The 22,552-nt window shown below is 38.3% G+C and overlaps 1 protein-coding gene across 4 annotated transcripts in view; it reads right to left on the minus strand.

Annotated features, from left to right (window-relative positions):
- The window catches only part of USP47 (ubiquitin specific peptidase 47), a 50,951-nt gene continuing 28,399 nt past the window's right edge, over nt 1-22,552 (minus strand). For 3 of the 4 annotated variants that reach the window (XM_041485494.1, XM_041485479.1, XM_041485471.1), the window contains 20 exons: nt 20,939-21,034; nt 20,696-20,848; nt 19,165-19,332; nt 17,262-17,393; nt 16,483-16,559; nt 16,115-16,170; nt 15,444-15,556; nt 14,459-14,563; nt 13,200-13,407; nt 12,673-12,788; nt 11,640-11,759; nt 9,564-10,347; nt 7,731-7,906; nt 7,489-7,569; nt 6,403-6,518; nt 5,585-5,703; nt 3,992-4,122; nt 2,608-2,655; nt 2,374-2,504; nt 1-1,410 (listed from right to left, as the gene is read on the minus strand). In XM_041485494.1, coding sequence (XP_041341428.1) covers nt 1,236-1,410; nt 2,374-2,504; nt 2,608-2,655; nt 3,992-4,122; nt 5,585-5,703; nt 6,403-6,518; nt 7,489-7,569; nt 7,731-7,906; nt 9,564-10,347; nt 11,640-11,759; nt 12,673-12,788; nt 13,200-13,407; nt 14,459-14,563; nt 15,444-15,556; nt 16,115-16,170; nt 16,483-16,559; nt 17,262-17,393; nt 19,165-19,332; nt 20,696-20,848; nt 20,939-21,034 — 3,105 coding nt within the window. In that variant the 3' untranslated portion in view covers nt 1-1,235. The remainder of the gene's footprint in view (nt 1,411-2,373; nt 2,505-2,607; nt 2,656-3,991; nt 4,123-5,584; nt 5,704-6,402; nt 6,519-7,488; nt 7,570-7,730; nt 7,907-9,563; nt 10,348-11,639; nt 11,760-12,672; nt 12,789-13,199; nt 13,408-14,458; nt 14,564-15,443; nt 15,557-16,114; nt 16,171-16,482; nt 16,560-17,261; nt 17,394-19,164; nt 19,333-20,695; nt 20,849-20,938; nt 21,035-22,552) is intronic. The other variant, XM_041485488.1, reaches the window with a different exon arrangement.

A 22,552-nucleotide genomic window follows, 5' to 3' on the forward strand; every position in this document is an offset into this window, starting at 1 on the left:
TTAAAAGAACACAACAGAATGAACAAATGTTTTATTGGCATGTTCATTGTTGTAAACAGCATCTGGCATGAAAAAGTTTACCAAAATCTTTTGATTGTTATAAATTAGGTGGTTTTTCCAAAAACTATGGAGAATTGTTCTCTATTGATCTTTATGGACCAAAGCAAAAAATTGCTGTTCCTAGGCTTTGCAATGAAATCATGTTGACTGCATCAGTCTCTGCACCACAGCCTGAACTACCGAGTTCGTACGTTGAGGTGTTAAGAGGTTGCCCCAATATTTGACTACATATAGCTATGGAATCAACTCTGGGAGAAAATAAACTGACAGCAGGTGGAGAAGATGCAAACTTGTAATAGTCTTAAAAACAAAATGTACAAAAAGTAGCAGAACAGAACAAAAACTTCATTAACAAGGGGAAGTACAACCCTAAAGTACCCAGCATCGTCAAACATAAAATGAATACAAATTTAAATAGGCAACTATACTTCCAAATGTACACAACGAATGTTGATATGTGTAAAGAATAGCATGGTAAATAGCTGAACTGCAGTTCTGGTAAATGGATAGGGCAGATTTTATTTACACATCGGATGCAATACACTAGAGCTGCTCATCGGTAACCTATTGAAAACCACTTTACCTTACAACAGCACTTCTGCAAACAAACAAGGCCTGCCAGCAGCTTCCTGCAGACACCTCTCAGACCCCCTGTTTTATGGAAGAATATTCTAAAACCTGACACTTGCAGCACTCCCACGCCCGGCCCTTCCCCGCTGCTTTCCTAGAACCAATGTGTTATCATTTATTCCACACTCTCTGATGAGGTAATGCGTGTATCAGTGAAACAAACAGAGAAAAGGATTCTTCCATGGCCTTTGCACAGCTTTTATTATTAAGCTATGAGTATCCTGTTGGAGGCTAGTTTCACTAGCTACTATGTGCACACTGTCCTCAACAATTTCCACTCGTTTCCCTCCCCGCCCACTTTTGAGTTCCAATCTTTTATTTGCACATCCCTTTTAGCTTTACAGTACATTTGACTATAGTGCACAACATGATTCCAAGTCCCACAGTGCCCAGCGGGGCCCTGCCTGCGGCCGGCACCGCCCGGCTGTGCTGGTGTCAGCGCTTTACACCTAATGAATGTCCTGCCGTAATGGCACTACACAGTAGTAGTGAACCTTTTGATTGGAAACAAAAAAAATTCCCCAGGGAAAATGCTATAGCAAGTATCAGTCTTGAGTCAAATCTTTATTTGGTGCTCCATCCAGATAAATTTTTAGTGCTTTTTCTTTACGGGGAGAGTAGGTTACCCGGTGTCCAGTTTTCTGGAGTCTGCTGCTTTCTTTTTTCATCAGTTCATTTCTTTGCTCATCTGTTAATTCCATTAATTCTTCAGTTTTATCCCTAAAATGTAAACATATGTTCAAATTCAGATCAATACAGTAACCACAAGTAGACTCCTGCTTTTTTTTTCAGCTTGGAGCAAGTTAGTAAAAACCACAACTAAGCATAATACTTCTCAGGGACTGGTTTCTTTTGCAGGAACAGGCAATGTGTCTAAACCTGCTTTTCCAGCAGAAACATTCAGTGTTCTGCCTGACTACAAATGAGGGCAAGAAACAAGTCCATACTCCTCCACCTCTCTTACTCCTATTCTTTATAGACAACCACAGCTCTGCTCTGCTTTTGGTCTCAGTGCCAACAGCTGGAAGCAGTGTGCCAGCCAGTCCTTACCAGATGTTCTCCCAAGTCATTTCCATCAGGACCAGCACATTATTAACCGGCTGTTTTTCTCCAGCTCACATGCAATTATGCAAATTGCCACAGCAATGTGTCCATGAGGTTGCCCCACCAAGTTTAGGAGAAATGACAAAATTCAAGCTCTCAGTCCTCAACTCCTGCCCCAAGCTACTGCCACCAGCTGATCAACATTTCCCACATTTAACAGAATTTTTAGCATAAACAGGCTTTTTAAAAAGAATCCATAATAATTTCTCAAAGGAGTAAACTCAGACAATAAAATCCTTGCTCTCCAAAACCTGCAGCAAGACTCTCACTAATTCCACATGGGATATGGTTCTATTTTAAGAAATTAAATCCTGATACACACTCAAGCATAGCAACTAGCTTTAGTTTCAGTGGTTCAGGAGGGAGGATTGAGTAAAAAGATGCAGTGCTTGTTTTCTTAACCTTAATTAATATTCAGGCTTTTAGGAAGCTGAGGAGCACAGATATTTCAGCTGAATGTTTCAAACCTTTTCTTTAAGGTAACAAAAAGTATTTTATGTTCCTGTCCATTACATCACCCCACAAATGTTAAACACAGTTTTTTTTGTGTTGTTTATTACACTGTAATGGAATACATACCTATAAAATATTACTGCACCATCATCACAAATGTACAGGGGCCAGACATTCAGTGTAGATACTTTCGGATTCCAGTCCAAGTCTTGATGAATCTCTAGTATGGAAATGTCGCAGGGAAAGGTTCCTCTACCCTGAAAAAAGCAATTACTTAGTGAATACAATAAAACTCATAATCACACATCTGTGCCATTAAAAGGTAAAAAAATCTTACTTAAAAGGTAAAATCTTACTTACCTTTGCAAATTCAATGTTTTCTAAGGGTATTCCACTTATTTCACTTAGCTGTGAAGAGAAATGGTGGATTTAATACTATTCCAAAGCAACATTACACAGTGTCTACATGAAGTGAATAGTTGCCAAATCTAGAAGTTGAATTATCTGCAAGTCCTCCAATGTACAAAATTGGAGTGACAAGTAGGCATTCTTAACATTTCTGAAGTTACCAGTGTGTGTCACAAGTGACGCTTGCTGTGACAGCATTTCATCACACTTCTCTTAATACTGAAGGGGAGACAAAAAAAGTTCATAGAAACAATTAATTAATAACATTCAAGTTCCGAGATACAGAGAGACCAAGTGCCTCACGTTAAACCCTGTGTAACATGGAAGGTGTTATCCAGTCAATCTGGAAGCAGGCACAGCTGGAAAATAGGCATGACTAGGACCCACCTCCACACACCTGCACTTCCTACCAGAACTTTAAGAAATAAAATTGCTCTGCAAATCAAATCAAACAAAAGCAGCCAACTCTTTCTTCAGGCACAAGTGAGGAGGAATTCTTGACTGCATGCAAGAACCTGTAGTCATGACTTCATTTCCACCTGAGGAATGCAAGAAAGTGGCCCATAGCTTAACCTGTGTACAACACAAACCCAGCCTGTGAACTAACACCCCTCATTTATGAATTCTCAGGGTCACTGACACCAGCGTTTTTACTGGCCTCAACATCCAAGGTGGCCTCCTAACAACTGGGTATTGCCACGTATAAATACACATTTCTCCAAGCATGGTACTCTGTGATACACTGGAAACAGTCTCAACAGGAGACACTCCTGCTCCAGATTTCTGCTGGGATGACACAGGTCTGCTTACCTGTTAGAGCATCCTGGCCATACCACAGCCATACCAAAACCAAACCACACCACAGCCATACTTCTTTCCAACCAAAACATAGCTCAGCCTACTTGGTACAGCAACACCACTCAGCAACAGCTGTCAAATTCAAGTAAGAAGAGGCTGAAAGGTTTGGTATTTTGGAATAACAAAACATTAGCTTGAAAAAACACCAAGAGGCAATAGCTCAGCTTTTCTTTCATGTGTGTTTTTTGATGAAAAGGGACAAAGCTACTATTAAGCTGCTTAAACTTCAAGATGTGACTTCTTTTTTTGCATGTATTCACTTGAATACTTTCAGACCAGACCATTATGTGAAACTAAGAAGTAAATTGGTAGTTCATGTGGTTTGGTAATGGGATGGGATAGGATATCAGTTCCTGGAGAAAAATAACCATCATGCAACAAGATTTTTGGAGCTATGACGTCCCTCTGCTTCCCACCAGAGAACATCAATAAGGCTCTTGGTCATCACAAGAAACTTGCATCATAGTACACATTTTACCTTCTCTTTTAATTCTTCAACACTACTGCTTTCTAGTACTACTTCCTGGAAAGAATCTAATTTCATCTCTGATGGCCTCCATCGTCTTGATAAAACAGCAAGTTGTGACATGGATTTCATCTTTTCTACTCCTAGCAAAGAAAGAGAAATTTTTTTTTATTAACATTGCAAAATATCCTATTTTAAATTAGGGTTTGTCCATAACTTAAAGATACTCTAATATGGAAGACTGCCCTAGAGATACATGCACAAATTAAGTAACCCAGTGTTCTGCAAGCAGTTCACTTGGAAAAAAGGGGAAGAGGAAAGGACTATGATTTAGTTGAAGTTTTCTGTTATCAGCTTCTATAAATGAATTTTTCGTGGGCAGAATCTCCTTGAAGCTATAAGGCACAGTTTTCCATAACATCCAGCTCAGTTATCCATGGCAGATCTATCCACCTAACCAGAGGCTGACTCCAGATCCGGCATCTGCACGAGACCTTCCTCAGCTATCTGGTATTTATTCATGTGCTTCACCTCCTTTACCAAAATTAGCTTTTCCCTTTTAACTTCTAGATTTCCCTCACCAACTCCACACTTGTTATTGAAATCTTGTTTCCACCCACCACCTTCAAGAGTTTTAGTATGTGCTGCCTCCAGCCTTTTTATACCTTGTTTCAGAGCTGTCTCTGGCTGATGGAACAGTATTGTTTATATTACAATTAGATAAGCAGAAGTGATACCCAAGGGCTGATTTTTTTTTATTAGTCTATAGTTTTATCATCTAGCATGCAGAACATGAGGCTTAGACATTTATGTCTCACATTACAAGCTTGTTTTGCGTGAAACTGTTGCAGAACTCTTGCAAACCCTGTAATCTACAATCTGCCTGTGAGTTAGGTGGGCTGCAGTGTCTAAAGCTGTATCTCCAAGACCTACTCACTACAGAAACAGTACAGCATTTATCTAAATATAATAAAAATTTTAAACTGTAAAGTTTGAACTGCAGCAGGAGCTGATACCTATGTCCACAGGAATCTGCAGGCTTCCTCAATCTCCCAGGTTCTTTTCAAATTTTGATACTTTCATTGGCATAATTTTGTTAAAACTGAAAATACCAGAATTGCACATAGCTCCCAAAATACTTGACTAACAGCTAAGTGACACTTCTTAAACAAGGTATGCTTGGGAAGAAAATTCCTGAGTGAATGGAATTCACATTCCTCATCTATACATTAACTGCATTATCTGTTAATCTACAGGCCAAAGAGCATGGCCTACTTTTCTTACCCTTAAATTACATTTCTGAATTCACAATCAAAATTTTAAGTGCATATGCAAAGGAATGCTTAAGAAATGGCATAATTTAAATAACAGTTAAGCAGAATTTCAGAAACATTCTGCTCTCTAATATTTGATTCCAAAATTGTTTTGAAGAACAGAAGTTTTGGTTCCAAATTCCTCCATGACAGAATTATTTTTCAATCCTGTCTGAAAACTACTGAAAGACTGAACTGTTGTGCCAACTTAAATTATACGCAAGCATTATGCAGCTGCATGCACGTATTTCAGCTACCTAGTCATCACCAATACTTAAAAATAAATCATTACCATCAAGTATTTCTAAGAAGACCTCCCAGTTGCTGGAAATATTGATATCTTCTTCATAGATATGATAATCCAGAAACACAGTGCCTGGATTTTTCCAGGTTTTCTTTCGTAGGCGAAACCTAAAATATATCACAAAAAACCCCAGTGAGTTTCTATTTGCTCATGAATGCTTAACACTGCCAGAGATCAAGACTGAGTATTTTCTGAAAAACTGAAATACTGCAACTCATTGATTCTTGGTGAAGTTTAACAGGAACAAGTTTAATGTTCAGAAACAGTCCTGACAGCAGAGCGTCACTGCTAGCTTAGTGCTGAATCATTCATAAACACAAGGGAAACAAGTCTGTATTCCACTTGCTCAATGCAGGAAATATATAGGGATTTAAAGGAAGAAAGCTGTTTCCTAATTAGGGATTACCCAATTATGGTAAAGGGCAGATAGCCCAGATCAGTGCTGTACACACACACGATGCTGCACAAGCCGTTTGCTGCAGTGACCTGTGCTGGGCTTGCATGTAGAGAGCAGGTGGCTCTTTTAAGAACTGATTTATTTCATGTTCCCCTTCCTGAAGGAAATCATTATTAGAGAGATCTAAAGCTGCAGACATGTTACACACAGGCAATTCTGTGTAAATATTATCCCCTATAGAATTCATTCTGTGTGAGATGAAAGCCAAGAATTGCTGAATTAGTGTTTGTATTCACAAACTGCTTCAAAGACCATGGCAATTTATTTCTGCTTCTTTCATTACTTTCTTTCTCCACAAGCGAAAAGAAATCCCCAAACACATTTGAAAATGGTATTTCATCACGTTTACCTGTCAATTGTCAAGTCTAGGCCACATTGTTCTCGAAGCTGAGGAAGCAGTTCCTCTTTGGACTGTCGGACAGTCATTCCTTTAGCAAAAACTGCATCCAGAAGAAACTTGCACGGCTGTGAATATAAATAAAAAAAAGATAAAACACAGAATTCTACTGAACAGAAAACTGTACCTCTGTTTATGCTTTGTGGCAAGTCCCATCCACCTGACAAAAAGATCAGTAGGCTTCTCGTTAACAAGGTAGGCAATGAATTAATTAAAACGGGGTGTAACTAATTAGTGTAGCCACACTAATGGTAGCTGCTAACTGCTACCATTACATTCACATTCCACACAATGGCAAAGGAGCTTTCAAATTAAATAAACCGCATCATCAACTTCCTTGGCTTTCATGATCACACACAGCTCCATCCATGGAAGTTGCTTTTAAATTTATCTTATTCCCTGCTTCAGCAGTTCAGCTTAGTCTCTTATCCATTATTAATAGATATTCTGCAGTTTTGTCCAAAAAATAAAATTAAAGTGTATAAAAAGTCAACTTTTAAAGACTGCAATCTACAGTCTACTTCATCCAGTCTACAGTCTATATAACCACATCTGCATTTTTCATGTCCCAGAAGATGTAACAAGCTTATGAGCTGCTTTACTGCAAGAGGCACTTTTGTTTCAAGCTTGCCTTATGCAGAGAGCCCTCCTGACAAGCACTATCTGCAGCACATGAACGGGATGAATTAGATCAGTTCAGACCACTGAAAACCACAGCCACAAGCTATGGAGTTTCTTCTTTGGAGTTTGTTCTTCAGAGAGAATGCTGCATGACTGTCACACATTTAAGGGAAACAAAGAAACAATTCCCTTATACTCCATTTATACTACAGAAATAAAGACACTTGAGAGATAGTGTAAATCACATTCCAACTGCTTCCTTGGAACAGCAATAATCTCAAACTTCCTTTCTAAATCCCTTGCAGAGAAATATGAAGAAAAGGAGTTTCATTTTTTTCCAAGATTTCAAAGCAAAGCCTTGGCCAAGGCACATATTAATATTTTCATGAACCAGCCTTGAAACATTCAATGCCTTACCTCAGGCTCATTTACTAAGAGTTGATAGACTTTAACTCTGTATTCACCCTTCTTAAGGGCTCTTCCAAGTCTAATAGTTATCTAGAAAGCAAAAGGAATATCTGTTACAACTGGTATCAAAATCAGAATTGTATTCTGTAACATGCTACCAAGACCAAAATAATTATTTCACTTGTTGTAAATTAACTTAATTTATATTGTACCAATATACTTTCAATGATTCAAAATAACTTCTAAATAACCTTATTATCATCAGAAAATGACGAAAGGGTCTCATTCAGCCGAACACTCTCAAACTCTTGATTGCTGGCATAGACTCTAAAGACTTTGAAGTGAGAAGATGGAACTCCAACAAAAGGCTCCAAGTGTTGCTTGAAGGCAGACAGTGTAATTCTTTTATCAACATGCACCATCAGCCCTGAGCAAAAATAAAGATAAAAATGGTATGAAACATCTTGCTACCAAAAAAAAAAGCACTCTCACGTACAATTTCCATGTATTCAGAGCTAGCTAGCACTTGCAGCAAAACAGTACTGAAAAGCCTGAATTATGGTTTATGGCTACATTTACATTTTATCTAATGATGTTATCATAACCTTTAAAAGCTTTGCTGTATTTTAAGTGCTTATGGGCAGATATTTCTGGGGGACACAGCAGTTCCAAACTGCCCCGGTATGCATTCAGCAAAGCAGTATCTTGCCTGTTCAGAAAGAAAACAAACAGAATTCCATGGAGCAACTGCTAAATCCTCCTACAGCTTTCCTCAAAGGACAGGGAACTGCTTTGGTGCTGGGACTGGCTGGGCAAAGGCCACCCAACCCCTTCTACCTTCCTTCCTGGCTTTCAGCATTAAAAAGGTAAATTCTGTGTTCTGGAAGGCCACAGGGTATCACAAGACAAGCTCAAAGCCAGATTAAGGGACTTTTTCATGGACTAATGTTGTAATTAAGGAAAAATTGTAGTAACATGAAATTGTGGAACACAAAGGGAATAGTTTACCTTTAGAAATTGTGTTTCTCAATACATGCAATTTGTACTACACTACAAACTACATCATGATTGTGTAACGTCACAACACTCTAGAATAAACAATTCAGAATATTGAAGTGAACAAATAAATTATTTGAATGATACTAAAAATAAATAAAAGCTTTCCCCTCAGGATAATAATTTATGCAGTGTATTATGATAACATCAAAATTACTGCAAACAAGTAGTTCCTGAATCCAACTAGACCAACCAAAACAAAACAGGGATAAATGAAAGCAGTTTATAATTAGACCCAAGGAAAGACCATTGCAAGCTAAAGGAGTGATTTTATCAAAGCTTTACTAGATGCAAATCAATTTCTGTGTGAGAAACTCTTCTTTATCTATTACTATTACAATCAGATTTCTAGATTGACAAGAAAGCCTTTGTCTTTCAAAATATTTATCTTACATCCAGCTATTCTTTTATTATTATTCTGTTAGTTATAAAGCACATGCAGGTACAGAGCACTGTTGAAATTATGTATTTTTTTGACAATTATATACCACTTAGGCTCTTACACTGAACTTGTTTGGACACTTTCATGTCAGCCATATGCCTCACTGTACCCACTGTATTTCAGTTAGTGAATTAAATTGTCAATATCAAGTATATTTGAATTTTCTTTACAGTCAAATGACTAAGATTTTCAGGTTTGTTAGTCTAAATGATAACAGAAATATGCTGGTTTAACCACATTAAATAAGTGCATTCTGAAACAGGTGAATCATCAGCAGCAGATGCAACTATGATCCTTTCACTAGAAGACAACTCAGCTTGCTCTTCAGGGAACATTATCAATACACTTAAGTAGAGGTTCATTTTCTTAGAAACAAAAGAGCAAGACTTTTCAAATATGTAATCACTTATTACAAAATCAAAATAGATTTTGCTGAACATCACATCCTGTCTGCACTTCCATTAGCTTTAATTTGACATTATAATTAAGTTTTTCAATACTGCCATTAGACTTTTTTAACACAGCATATGAATTAAGTAGTAAAACCCACAGAATTATTTTAAGGCACTTAAAAAATAATACATACATTTTTGTCCTTCTCCTGAACCCTCCTCTGCAATGTAGGGTTCTGATTTAAAGTACATATATTGCGCTTCTCCTCTGCTCTTGCCACTTTCATCATATTCACTGTCTGTTCCAGAATCCTCTTCTGCTGTGTCCCAGGTCTCCTTCTTGCCCTGATTGGCTTTTGATCGCCTGCTACTCGTGATGCTGTGAGAATCCAGTCCATTAGCCAGGGGGAGGGGGGCATTGTCCACGTTGCACAAAGTGTCACTGCTGTGGCTGGAGCTGAGGATGTCACTGTCCACTGAACTCGTACTCCTGTCGTTATTGACATCCGAGTCCGACCGCTCCTCAGACTGCAGATTCTCTGCATCAGAAATCTGAATTTGGTTGTCAAGGTCTCTGTTTTCTGCTGATGCTGAAGAGTCTATTTCATTTAAAGGTGACTCAATGTTTTCAAAATCACTGGCTTCTGTGCTTTTGCTGCTGTCTCCATTGTCTCCCTCCTGCTGCTGCTGTTGCTGCAGGGACAAGCTTTTAAGTTTTTCAGTGCTTTCTTCCAAAATTGCCTCTACGGATTTCATATTACCTACAGGTCCTTTTGCTCTTTCACAAGATTCATCTAAGTTGCCTGCACCCCCACCAGACTTCTGATAAAGTGCCCGTCTGAGCTGAGATCCAGGAGCTTGCTCTGGCAATGAAACGTACAGTCTGATGGTGTTTGCATGGCGATCCAGAAGTTTCCACAGCTGAGAGTCTGTGTATGTCACATGACGGTCCAAAGACTCTGAGCTTTCAATGAACACCTGAACAGGAAAGAAGTGTTGTACCATGTAGTGGTATTTTAAATAAATGCAACAACAGCAAACACAGGGTTGAGCATTTTGATAGAAGGTGATGTTTCTTGATGCCATTATTTCTAATGTGTATTAGAAATAATTCCATCAAGAAACATCACCTTTTATCAAAATGTTAAAATACATGCTTAGAAAAAGACAGACCAAGGAGTCTGTAGTATAATAATGATTTCACTTTTCCTTGTTTTCATAACCATGTAAAGACTGGAATGAACTGTAAGCAGACTGACCAGGAAACACATTCAGAAGTGGATTCATAAATCACTCCATGTGCACCCTTCACCTGTGCACAGCACTGTTTTGGCAGCAATGAGACCCACCACCGCAGCAGACTGTGCCTTTACATTCCAGTACAGTGTCATAAGGAAGTTTTAAATGTATACATGTTCAAGCAATAGTGCAAATTAAATGTCTCTCTTCCCTTTGTCAAAGGGCTCCATGTTGTAGTGACACTGATTGTGAAAGGCCTCTAAGTAACTGAGTAACAACTCAGCGCCACTGTACTGCCCAGCTGTGAGCCATCAAAGCCTTCCTCAATCTTTCTTCATCAAGAAGATTTAACATTGAGCTTCAACATCAGAGGATGTGCAAAATGTGCTAAAAGATGGGCTATTTCTACTGTAGTAAAAAAGGGCAATGTATGCATTTTAAATATTTAAGTTATTTGAGTGCTAAGTTACTCTTCTTCTGAATGCATTACACAATTATTACTGGAAATATTTATTAGAAGCCTTTTTTGAAAAAATAATACAAATTGTCCAGGGAGAATCTTCATAGTGAAAACTACTGAATTTAAGATAGAAACCCACCAAAAACTTGCTTTTAGTTTTGATATTTGTTTTTTAAGAAGTTTAATAATACTAAGAGCAGGTATGGTTGTTCAGGTGTTTTTACCAAACACATCCAGCAGGCTTCATAGCAATATATCAATCTTTGCTCCCTAAGAATGCTTGACTTTTCACAGTCTTCTTTGTAGGGCTGTTAAGCTCAGCATCATCTGAACCAGAGTAACAGCCAGATGTCTGATTCTCAGTCCACTCTCTCCTATGTACACTTGGTTTCATACCTAGCCTAGAGTATTCACCAGCACCACTGTACCAGGCACAGAAACCCCACACAATACAGAGCAAAATACAGGACAGCTGCCCATTATCAATTCCATACATACTTCCACGCCTTTTACAACACAACAGGTAAACACAAACACAAGGAATGAACAATTTAAAAACCAGAGTGTGTACCTTGTTGCTTCTAAAAAAGCCTTCAGCTTTCAGTGTTTTGCTGGACACGTTCAGCAGACGCAGGTCATTGTAGCACCGCTCCAGCACCACCCGCATGGTTTCGGCAGGCAGGTGTGTGGCCTAAGACAGGGAGATAACATGTGCATCACACATACCTTCAAAACTGAAAAAGGTGCTTCATTTCTGGGATTATTCACTGGGAAAGGAGCAGGCTTGTTTTCAACTTTGAAACTGCAAAAGAGAACATGGAGGGAAACCTCCCAAACCTGTTCAGTCCCAGTGCCTTTCCTTCACCCTATAATATGTAGCAAGTGTCAGTTTTTCCACAAGGTCAGAAGCATAAAATGGCCTGGCTTTGCAGAGAACTGGAAAATCATTCATGACAATGGTCTTATCTTTAACATATGAACCAACTGAAAATTAAAAATACTCTTGAAAACAGGTTTTGCACAGTGTCCACTTAATTCTTAGACTGAACTCAAATTTCTGGAATGATATTTTATAACACATATTGTGAAGTTACACCAATTACTGAATAATTTTACACAGAAATGAGCAAATGCAATCTCCATCTTCCAATGCAGCAGAAACAGTAATGTCCCTTGGTTTCAAATCAGGTAAAAATCAATTTGCATCTTGGTAACAAGTGGCTATTGAGATGAAAAGGAGAGATTGCACGAAGAACGTGGACAGCTTTGGATGTTAGGTGTCAAATATTAAAGCTGGATGGGAAGTTACACTTCGGTTCACCTGTGTGGTAAGGGTTCATTAGTTGTGTCACCAGCTGGACTCTCAGTGAGGTTGTTAAAGGTACTAACTCTGCATGGAAGCAAGAAGCAGCCTGCTGCTTTCAGCAGGAGTGAGCAGGTGGACAAACTCAGCTGTAGCATCTAACTGAACCCTGCTGGACACAATTCACAGCATGATCTGCAAAAGGTGCAGGCTCTCATTGTAGGTATGGAAATTATGACACATTTCACAGTCACAATGAACAAAAACTCTTTAATACAAGTCCATAAGGACTGTAAATTACCTTTGAAATTAGTTGTTTAAACTCTGAAACTGTTTGATTTAAATAAGCTCGCACACTTATTGGAGGAGCAACAGATTCAGTCTTCAGGTCCACTACATGAACCTTTACCATTACCTCTGCAGGGAGGAGAGAAAAGAAAACAAAGTCACATATATACACAGAGAAAATTCAACAGACAAAGAAAACACACGTATGCTTGTCTGATGTAATAATTAAGGGGCTGCATTAAATATAAACAGTAAGAACTTGGAATGCAGTCCAATTTCAGAATTACATATTCTGATCAAATTTAATGCTAAAAAAGAAAACACCTTCCAGTTTGACAAATTTTAGTGTACCTTAGACCTGCTTCAACTAGAAGCAAGTCAGCAGCACAGCACATTATGTAGTTCTGAATATTGACTGTAAAATTTAGGTTTTCTTCTTGCAACACCTCATACTGAAGCTGTTTTACAGCTCTGTGCTTGTGCCACCACACAGTATAGACAAGGAGAGACTAAAAGCATATATGTCATTACATATCTTACCACCAGGTTTATAGCACTGGAAAACTTGGTCAGGCCTTCTTGTTTCCAACAGTAAGTCAAACATGTAGGTTGACTTGACCCCTCCAAGTAACAAACCCATTGGGGTATCCTCTTCTCCTTCGTAGGAGCGCTCCAAGTAGTCATGGAACTCATCGTATTTGACAAGGCGACAGCAGTTCAAGGGAACAGCCTCTTCTAAATCCATTAACTACAAGGTGCACACACAGAACCCCCCAAACATCAGTAACAGCTTACTTGGGAGCTTAGTTCTTAACTTGCAAGCTAGAAATACCTCACTGAGCGTACATCCAGGAATCCCCTGAATTCACAACAGTCAATCTGGTTTTAGAAAACACATCATAGATATTTTGCAATATAGATACATGTTATAGATACACGTTATATATGCATACATACATGCAATATATATATATGTGTTTCCAAATTCAAACAGAAGCCTGCATGCAAATGCAGAAAAGAGGGAATTTTGAAAAGTATGTACAGAGGCACATGAAGACAGGCCCCACAAGTATTTTCAGCGGAATACATTGCCTATCACTTATACCAGATGGCATCTTAGAGGCCTGAGGGAGTCACATCTACTAATTACTCTCTGTGCATCTCAAAGAGATGTTAGCACATCCCAAATGTGTAAGTGCCTTGCTAGTGCTCTCCTAGCCAAAAACATACACAGCAGGAACCAAAGAGTACAAGTAGGTGAGCAAAAATTGATGTCTTCAGCTCCCACCTGTTTGAGGAAGGCAGAGATCAACAGATGCCTTGGTGTTCACTCCTGTTACTGAATTAGCTACCCAGGAAGATTCTCAAGAGCTCTGTTATTATGTATCTAATAAAAGGTTTTTACTGCAATGCCAATAAAAGTGTTCAGAATTCTTTCAACATGCTGAGGCCATGCTGAGCCTAACAGCAGCTCTCACTGTCTGATTTTAAAATAAGGGTATGCCAGATCATACTGCCTTTTACAAGGGCAGGCTGCATCACTCCAATCAGCAATCAGCTGATGGCTACTGGCAGAAAATTTAGTCAAAAATGGCAAACTAGAACACCTTTAAAAAAAAAAAAAAACAGAACAAAATACCCATCATACAGAACTTCTCAAGAACCATCCCCCAAAACAACCCCAAGCCAAGTTTGAACCCTCTCAAACACTCCCACAGTATTAAAAATTTAAAATCTGAAGACACAAAGCAGAAAACACTACATCAAACAATTTAACTATTCTGTTACACATGGCATACCTTGTAAGCTATTTCCACAGCTTCCTTCAGTGTTCTGTCCTTATGAACTTCCAATTTGTTCTCCATCATTATTTGCTTTGTAGGATGCATGCAGAATAATTTAATCTTTGAAATACAAAAGGAAGAAAAAATTTCATGAAGGCATTTTCAAATATCTTTCCATTTAAGTTGAAAATACCATATTCAAGCAATCTAATATGAAATACACCTTTAGCTCTACTTCAGCTGTGGCATGGTTTCCTTTCAGCTGGTTACAGAACTGCAGACAGAATATGTCAAAGGCACACGAGGTACATGTGTGCATCTGAACCTTTCTCCCAGCTAGGGTACAGGTACAGCTTCTATAACCAGAACATCTTGTAGCCACAGGCTACAAGTGAGCAAATGCTCCAAAGCCAAATGCACATATGAACAATGAATGTGAAATTCCTTTTTCACATAGAGAGTTACACATTTTGCAATGAGAGAACTTCCTCATAAAACAATCACTTGATTCATAGATAAAGCAGCTGACTGCCATGCTTGTAAGGCACTGAGGTCCTATTTTGTTTGTTACTATTAAATCTAGGGTTGGAAAAATTCCGTTCCTTCTACCAAGTAACTATTTAGAATTAGTTTAAGAAATACCATTGCACTAAGTCAAGGGTCATAATATGAAAAGATTTAAGAGTACAAAACACAACGGGCAGCATTACACATTCTTTGGAAGCAATTTTGCTTCAAATAAGTGATAAGTTGTTTTGGGTTTAATACCAATTCAAATCCACATGCAATACATGAATTCAACAAAAATGTCTGGTGAATACCTCTAACAGATGCCTGGACTAGGTACAGCTCTCCAACAGGTGTGCAATTCATTTTAAAGAATTGTTAGTGCAAACATTTATCACAAAGGAGTCCTTGTACTGTAGTAAAAACCACTGTTTACTATAGAAACATTTCCCACTAGCAATGTATTGTTACTCAGTCCAGCAGAAATTCTAACCTTGCATGTGTTGCGTTCAATTTCACGTTGCCTCTTTTCTTGTTCTTCTAATTCTCTCTCTTTCTGTACCAATTGTTTAATGTGATCTGGATATTCATGTGCCTCAAGAAACTCTGCCAGTAAAAACAAAGCATTAGTTTTTAAAAAAATATAGTTTTTCCACAGAAGGCATTACCTTTCCACCTTTAGGCATTACAGGTATATTTGAGGTATCTTTCTTGCCCTTTCACCCCGTTCTTTTTCCACACAAATTTCCCACTACACCACGCCCTGTTCTCTTTTACGTTATTTTAATTAAACTGAAGTCAGCCTCTTATTTCCCTTGCTTATGTTATCAGCAACACAAGAAAGTGATAGCAGCAAAAGATTCCAGTTGATTCCACACTGATTCCATTCAGTATGCAAAGCTTTTCTGTAGTAGAGAAATACACTAAAGCTGATGACTGCACTTAATCCTGTTTTTACAATAAATGCAAGTACTCTTTCAGAAAGTGAATTACTTGATAATAAAAGTCTCAAGATATCATCTACATTGTGATAAAAGAAATATTGCACTTCTGCAGATTAGTGTACTTTATGACATTGTTTCATAACAACAAACAAAACCACAACATGCAACACTTCAGTTTTAAAAAACCCCAACTTTTGCAAATAACAGCTGTCGAACTTACTCGCATTTCTTGTTGGATCTTTCAGTCTGTATATCAGCATGTAAGCATTTGTGGAGCTGGGGGAAGAGAAGAGACAGCTGAATTTATCACTCAGGAGACAATACTGGCTTCAGAAGCTGCTCTGGTTTCTTTATATTTCAGCAGGGAGCTGTATCATATCTAAGTTATACACCAACCAAGAAGGATTTTCAAAAACAAATATCACATTATTTTAATGATCTGAAACAGCAGTCAGGGTAGTTCTTACAACTATCTGAAGCATCTGCTAATAATTTTAAGGTAACATGTTAGGCATATGCACCTTGGCCATTCATTTCATTAGATTAAAACACTACCAGAAAGAAAAGTAACATTACAGTAATACTAACCTAGCAAAAGCACTGGAATAATATCCTCTGCTTCCAGAAGATCCTCCATATGTTTTCTTAATATCTTCCTGAGTTATCTAACAGAAAATCAATGTAATGATTACTTGAGAAACTTGCACTAATCGAGATGCATTTACTCTCACTAGAAAACATGGCATTACACAACACACTATATTAATAATTCCAATTATAAAAATATTTCTGCTTACTTGCTAACTTCCAAAAACAATTTCATAGTGATTTGCTTCTCCATTTCACAATGGATGCTAACATGTTTTTTTAGTTTTTCAAGTAGGAACTTCTTAGAGAAAAAGATAGGTTCCTGATTGCAATAGTACCTATGGATGATAGCTGGAACACCTCCATCAGCTGGACAGGTTTAACAGCAGTCTGGACTGTAACAGATCTACAAACACTTCTCTAAGAAAGAAATGCTCTTCACACATACAGAATTTGAAATACAGCCTGGTCTGTACATGAATGAAGGCTTCTTTAGGAACCCTCCCACCATCACTGCGAAGGAGAAACACTTCTTTCCCCACCACACAAAAATACATAGATCCATAAAGAAAAACTCTCCAAACCCCTAGAAATGAGTTAAGCTAATGAGCGAAACATACGTATATGGCAGGACATTCGGATGAGATGATGAAATCAAGGAAACACTTGAAATACATATAATGAAACTGGTTTTATGGGCAGCTAAGTGGAAAATCACAAATGAGAAACTTATTGGTCCACTTATGAGTGGATAACATAACTAAAAATACTATTTTTACCTTGCTAACATGCTGATCATTAAAGCTGTACCACTGATCATCACTAAAAGATTTTATACAGGCATAATAATGGCCACCAGCAGCACTTCCAGAATGAACCATGACAGAAAAGAGCTCATACAACAAAGAACTCTGTGGAGAGAAGAAAAAGGTGTGAAATGTATCCAGTGAAGAAAACCTAGGCAAATGGTAATTTTAAAAAGCTTTAAAATAAGGACACAAACCCAGGTATGTAAATAGTAGGAGGCAAAGAGTGGATTTGTGTAGTAGCAATTAATTAATGCAAAGGCACTGAACAAAACCAGAACTCTACTATGCTAAACTTTACTCAGCAGTTTGTAGCTACAAAGCTTAGGTCTATTTGCTTACCACCCCTCTCCACACATGAGGCTATACACTTTTTTTTTTCATAGATAAATGGATGGAAATACAGGGCACTAAGCACATGCCTTCAGTGCTGTACATAAATTAAAAAATAAAACTGAACCATACTGATTCACAAGTGTTACAAGGATATTTTTAGACTATGCAGAAGAAACACTGTATGTTCTCAGCATATCCCACATCCATTATTAAGACAGCCAAACCAAAAAGCCTGGCTTGACAGCTTGTCTGCCTTGAGAACAAGTAGTATGAAATAAGTGGCCAAAGCTACTGTCAATACTTGGACGTCCCACTTGCATTACAGACACATTCAAATATTCTGGTCTTGTTCCAGTCAAGTGACTAGAATTAATTTTTTCATCATTTCCAACTAAGACTGACAGTATTCAGAACATAAACCAAAAAAACCCTCTCGAATGGTTCAAGGTAAATACAAACGGGGCCAGATGTGCAGATTAACATGCAAGTCACCCTTTAAAACTGTTAATTTATAAAAGTACCAGCTGAAGTCAAACAGCTTTCTACCAAGGCTGAATGAAAGCTACTGGCCTGGTTTCAGATGAGTTCACTGAACAACAATACATGAAGCACATATTGTAGACATCATCATAAAGTTCAAAATTTTCAATGAAAACCAAGTTTACCAGCGAACTCTACCACCCTTGATGTCCCACAGTAGGATGGCTGCTATGCTGGACTGACTTGCTATTTAATTCCTTTATATTAACATGACTGATGGAATATTTAACATTTAGACCCTTGGCTTCATCTATAACTCTGATCAAAACTTCCCAGTCTTCTCCTACTACTCTGCAAGATGCTCTTGTGAAGCTAAATCTAGCAGACCTTAGACAGCTGGCCACAAGTAAAACCACTGCTCACAAGGCAAAACAGGTCTCCAGTTTAAGGGTCTGCTGCCAAAACAAGTTACTGGAAATTCTGTCTGACAAGCTGGGAAGACCTTTATGTATCTCAGGTGATCTCCAAATCAGCGGAATTCTTTCCTTTGTTGTAATGTCAATTTTTGAAAATTCAAATAAACTCACACACTCCCAACCTCTCACCTCACCTTCAATGTCAGAATTAATTATATTTTTATAATTTACATTTGTGGTGGGTAGACCCTAGCCAAGAACAAAGTATCCCTCCAGCCAGTCAGTCACTACTCCCCTCAAGTGGGATGGTGGAGAAAATCAGAAAAGCAAAAGTGGGAACTTGTGGTTGGAGACAAAGGTAGTTTAATAGATAAAGGAAACAACAAAAAAAAAAAAAATTAATAATGCAGTGATGCAAAGGCATTACTCAGCACATCCCCCCTTTCCCCCAGCAGAGCAATGCCCAGCCAGTCTCTGAACAACAGCAACCTTGGAAAGCCCCCAGTTTTTCCTGCTGAGCGTGATGGTGCACAGCAGGGAATCTGGCATGGAATATCCTGGTGGTGAATCCAGGTCAGCATTTCCAGCTGTGTCCCCCCTTCCAGCCTTCTGCCCACCCCTCTAACACCCCAGTATTATCATACCTTTTCACTGCCAGCTTTAGAGATCCTCTCTGCTGCACTATTGCTTTCAAGGCAGATTCCTTCATCAACTCCATCATCGTTAGAAAAATCATTGCTCATCTGATCACTGTGACAACTGCCTTCATTTTCAGCTCCACTATCAGTGCAACTCTCAGTCTGAGGAGACTTCTTAAAAATAAGACATACACACTAACATTACACAACATTAAAAGCTACATGGAACAGGAAATAAGAGTGTTTGTGAAATGAAAAAATCCACTTTATGAAGCAATTAAATTCCTCAAAAAACTAGAGACCTCTGCAATTCAGCACCGAGAACAGACTTGTTTCTGTTGGTGTCTTCAGTCCACCTCTTCAGTATTCCTGGGCTTTGTGTGCAACTGAACAGTAATTAGGAGCTTTTAGACTTGGCCAGGTTATATTGGTTACTAGCCTATTCCATGCACTAGCTATCCCAATTCAGTACCTGGAAGTCTGATACCAAACAACAAACCTGTTGTAATGTGGCCCTGTTAATCAGAACTGACTGAAAATATTTTCAATCACAATCAAAGACTTTTTTTTTTTTCCATTTCAACTCACTGGACCAAGCCAAGGTATTACAGTAAGACTGACTAGTGTCCTGCTAGCTTAACAGCATGGTGTCACCAACACTGTGAATGCAGCTCACTCAGTATACTCATCTCTTACCTGATCATCTTGCCTCTGGATAATTGTTTTTATTTTCTGACAGTCCTTAATTTTATCTGAGTTCTATTGTCCCAGATCAATCTTCATTGTTATTTATCCCACTCTGAGAGGTATCAAATTCTATACATGGCATCCTTCCTAAGGCAAGGGTTTGCAGAGAGCCAGAAAAGCCTCTCCATATGCACATCCAGGCAGTATTTATCTTATACCAGTGCAAGCCAAACAAGGTTTTCAGGAATGAAATTAGAGGAATTACTTTGGTCTTCAAGGCAAAATGCACAGTAAATACTTCTTGGTGAATGTAACTGCACAACATGAATTTTGGTTAAAACCCAAAAAGCAAAGAGCCAGAAGACTGATGGAAAAAAAAAATTAAAAATCTTATTTCAACAGTATACACTACATGGTGATTCAGAGGGAAGAAGTTCATTACAAATTATTTCTGGACTAACTACAGTATTCAGAGTTTTGAAAATTTACATCATTCCTTATGACCAACACGATTCAGACAAAAGTTTCAGATAAATCTTCCCTTCTGGAATTGCAGTACATATGTAGAAGCCCTGAGACTCATGTCTTTAAATCCGTCGACTGAAGAGGTAAGAAATCTGAAACAGCTTCTTTATGGAAGCTGGAACACCAACTACAGAGAACATGTTTGTTTGCAATACTAAAATTTAAAAGATTTAAAACCTTCTAATTATAGCACTAGCATGGCTAAAGAACATTTTATGTAGATGAATAATGTTATTAAAATAGGCTTATCAGACTGGAATTTTGATTTTCAGAATGAGAAATCTGAAGGAAGTTAAATGCTTTTCTCTGAAACCAAATACTTTACCTCATCTTCAACATCAATAAAGACACTCATGTCCAGCTCCTCTGGAAAAGTCATGCGATCATTGAGTTTAATTCTGTGCATCGTGGTATAATCAAAGTCAAATCTCTTCAGCTGTAATGTCAGCAGGTACGGAAAGTGCAAGAACCGCAGACCCTAAATGAAACAAGGACAAGATTATGCCCCTGTTGTCAGGATTGGTATTTATTAAAAGTAATTTTTGCAAATCATTTGACCAGTCTTTACCTTTCTTGCATCACACTTCTTCTTACATCGCTCACAGAAGTACTGATTTGGGCCATCAAGGATCTCAGGCTGAATGAAAGCATGCAGTGCTTCTTCCTAAGAACAAAAACATGTTACCCCATTTTTAAAGAGTGTTTACCATGCAGGTATAAATTTACCATGAGATTGCAAACACATACAAATAATTAATTTAAATCTACCACCAAAATTTGATTGACAAACTTTGGTACAGACACAATATTCAGGTGAACATGACCAGAAATCAACCTTTCTACCCAGCAAAACCACAATTATCGTTAACTTGTATCTTGTTCAGGATTTGATGAATCCCAACTGTCTTTGGTTCAATAGTTACATTTACCCCTGTTACCTTGCACACCACATTTAGTCATGTCTGTAAAGTCATCTGCTGTGAAAATCAGCTTTTTAAACCCTGCCTTGTCCTTGCTCTCTCAGAATTTTGAGATGGTTCTTCTGCATTTCTAAAGGAGTTTTTCTCAAAAGATCCAATCTGATATTTAGAGGGGGAAAGAAGAAGCAGCAGAAAAAAAAAGTTACTCAGTTTGTCAGTGCCTTGCCTTAGTCCTGTTCTACCAAGGATCTTAGGAAACTACATCTGAAGATCCTATTTTTAAGTGAAAGCTGGGGAAAGGACAGAGGGAAGAGTATTTGACTTTTGCTCCCTAAGGGGAGAATCAGACATGGCCATTTCCTACAAAGACAGAAGTAGTTGCCTAGCTAAACCTTATGAGGCAACTAAGCAGAAACTGGAATTTTGTCTTCTGACAGCTGCCTAGTTTGGGGCAGCTCAAAAAACCCCAAAGTTTTGTAAGTAATGCTTACACCCAGGACTTCAATGATTTCTATTTTGCTCCTCACTACAGCAATTAATATTCAAAATACAACCAAATTGATCATTATTCCTCTCCCTAACACAATTTGCAGCAATGACACTGCACATTAAGGTGTACATACTTGAGAATAAACTTGTTCAAACAGAATTCGCTATGAGTATTGAGATGGGTTCACTGAAGAATTTTACCCAGAGATTTTCAAAGTTAAAACCCATAACCCACTCAGCTTGCAAGCCAATAGGCTCCCGGTTTCTGAACTCCAAGCAGAAGCCAGAAGTTCTCTGCTCACCCATGAAGGTGAAAACAAATACAACTTGCAAAACATTTTAAAAATCATCATCTGTTAATGAAGGTCTGTGGCTGTTCCCCTGAAGTCTGAATAAATAAGAAGGGGCTAAACTGGGCAGAGTAAACTCAGCAGTCATAACATGGCTGGCAAAGAACCTACGACTGGTATCTAAATCGTGTTGTTCGGCAAATCCCACTTTGGGAACAAATCAAGGATATGCCAAGTTCTTCACAAAAGCCCCCAGTTCTTCCGTCCTCCCTTCTTTCTTTCCAAGAATGGAGGTAATCAGCAAGAACAACAAAGCAAGTATTTTCCAAAAGCTCTGTTGTTATTCTAGGAGAAAGAGTCCATTTTTTAAAAGTCCTATTTCAGGTGACAACTATTAACAAATGAAAGACCTGCCAAACTCCACAAAACAACTTTAGAGAGAAGGCAGTCATCTCAATTTCACATTTTTTGAGCCAGCCAGAA

The sequence above is a fragment of the Pyrgilauda ruficollis genome, unplaced genomic scaffold (genome assembly GCF_017590135.1).
Source record: "Pyrgilauda ruficollis isolate IOZ18807 unplaced genomic scaffold, ASM1759013v1 scaffold119, whole genome shotgun sequence".
NCBI classification, from domain to species: domain Eukaryota; kingdom Metazoa; phylum Chordata; class Aves; order Passeriformes; family Passeridae; genus Pyrgilauda; species Pyrgilauda ruficollis.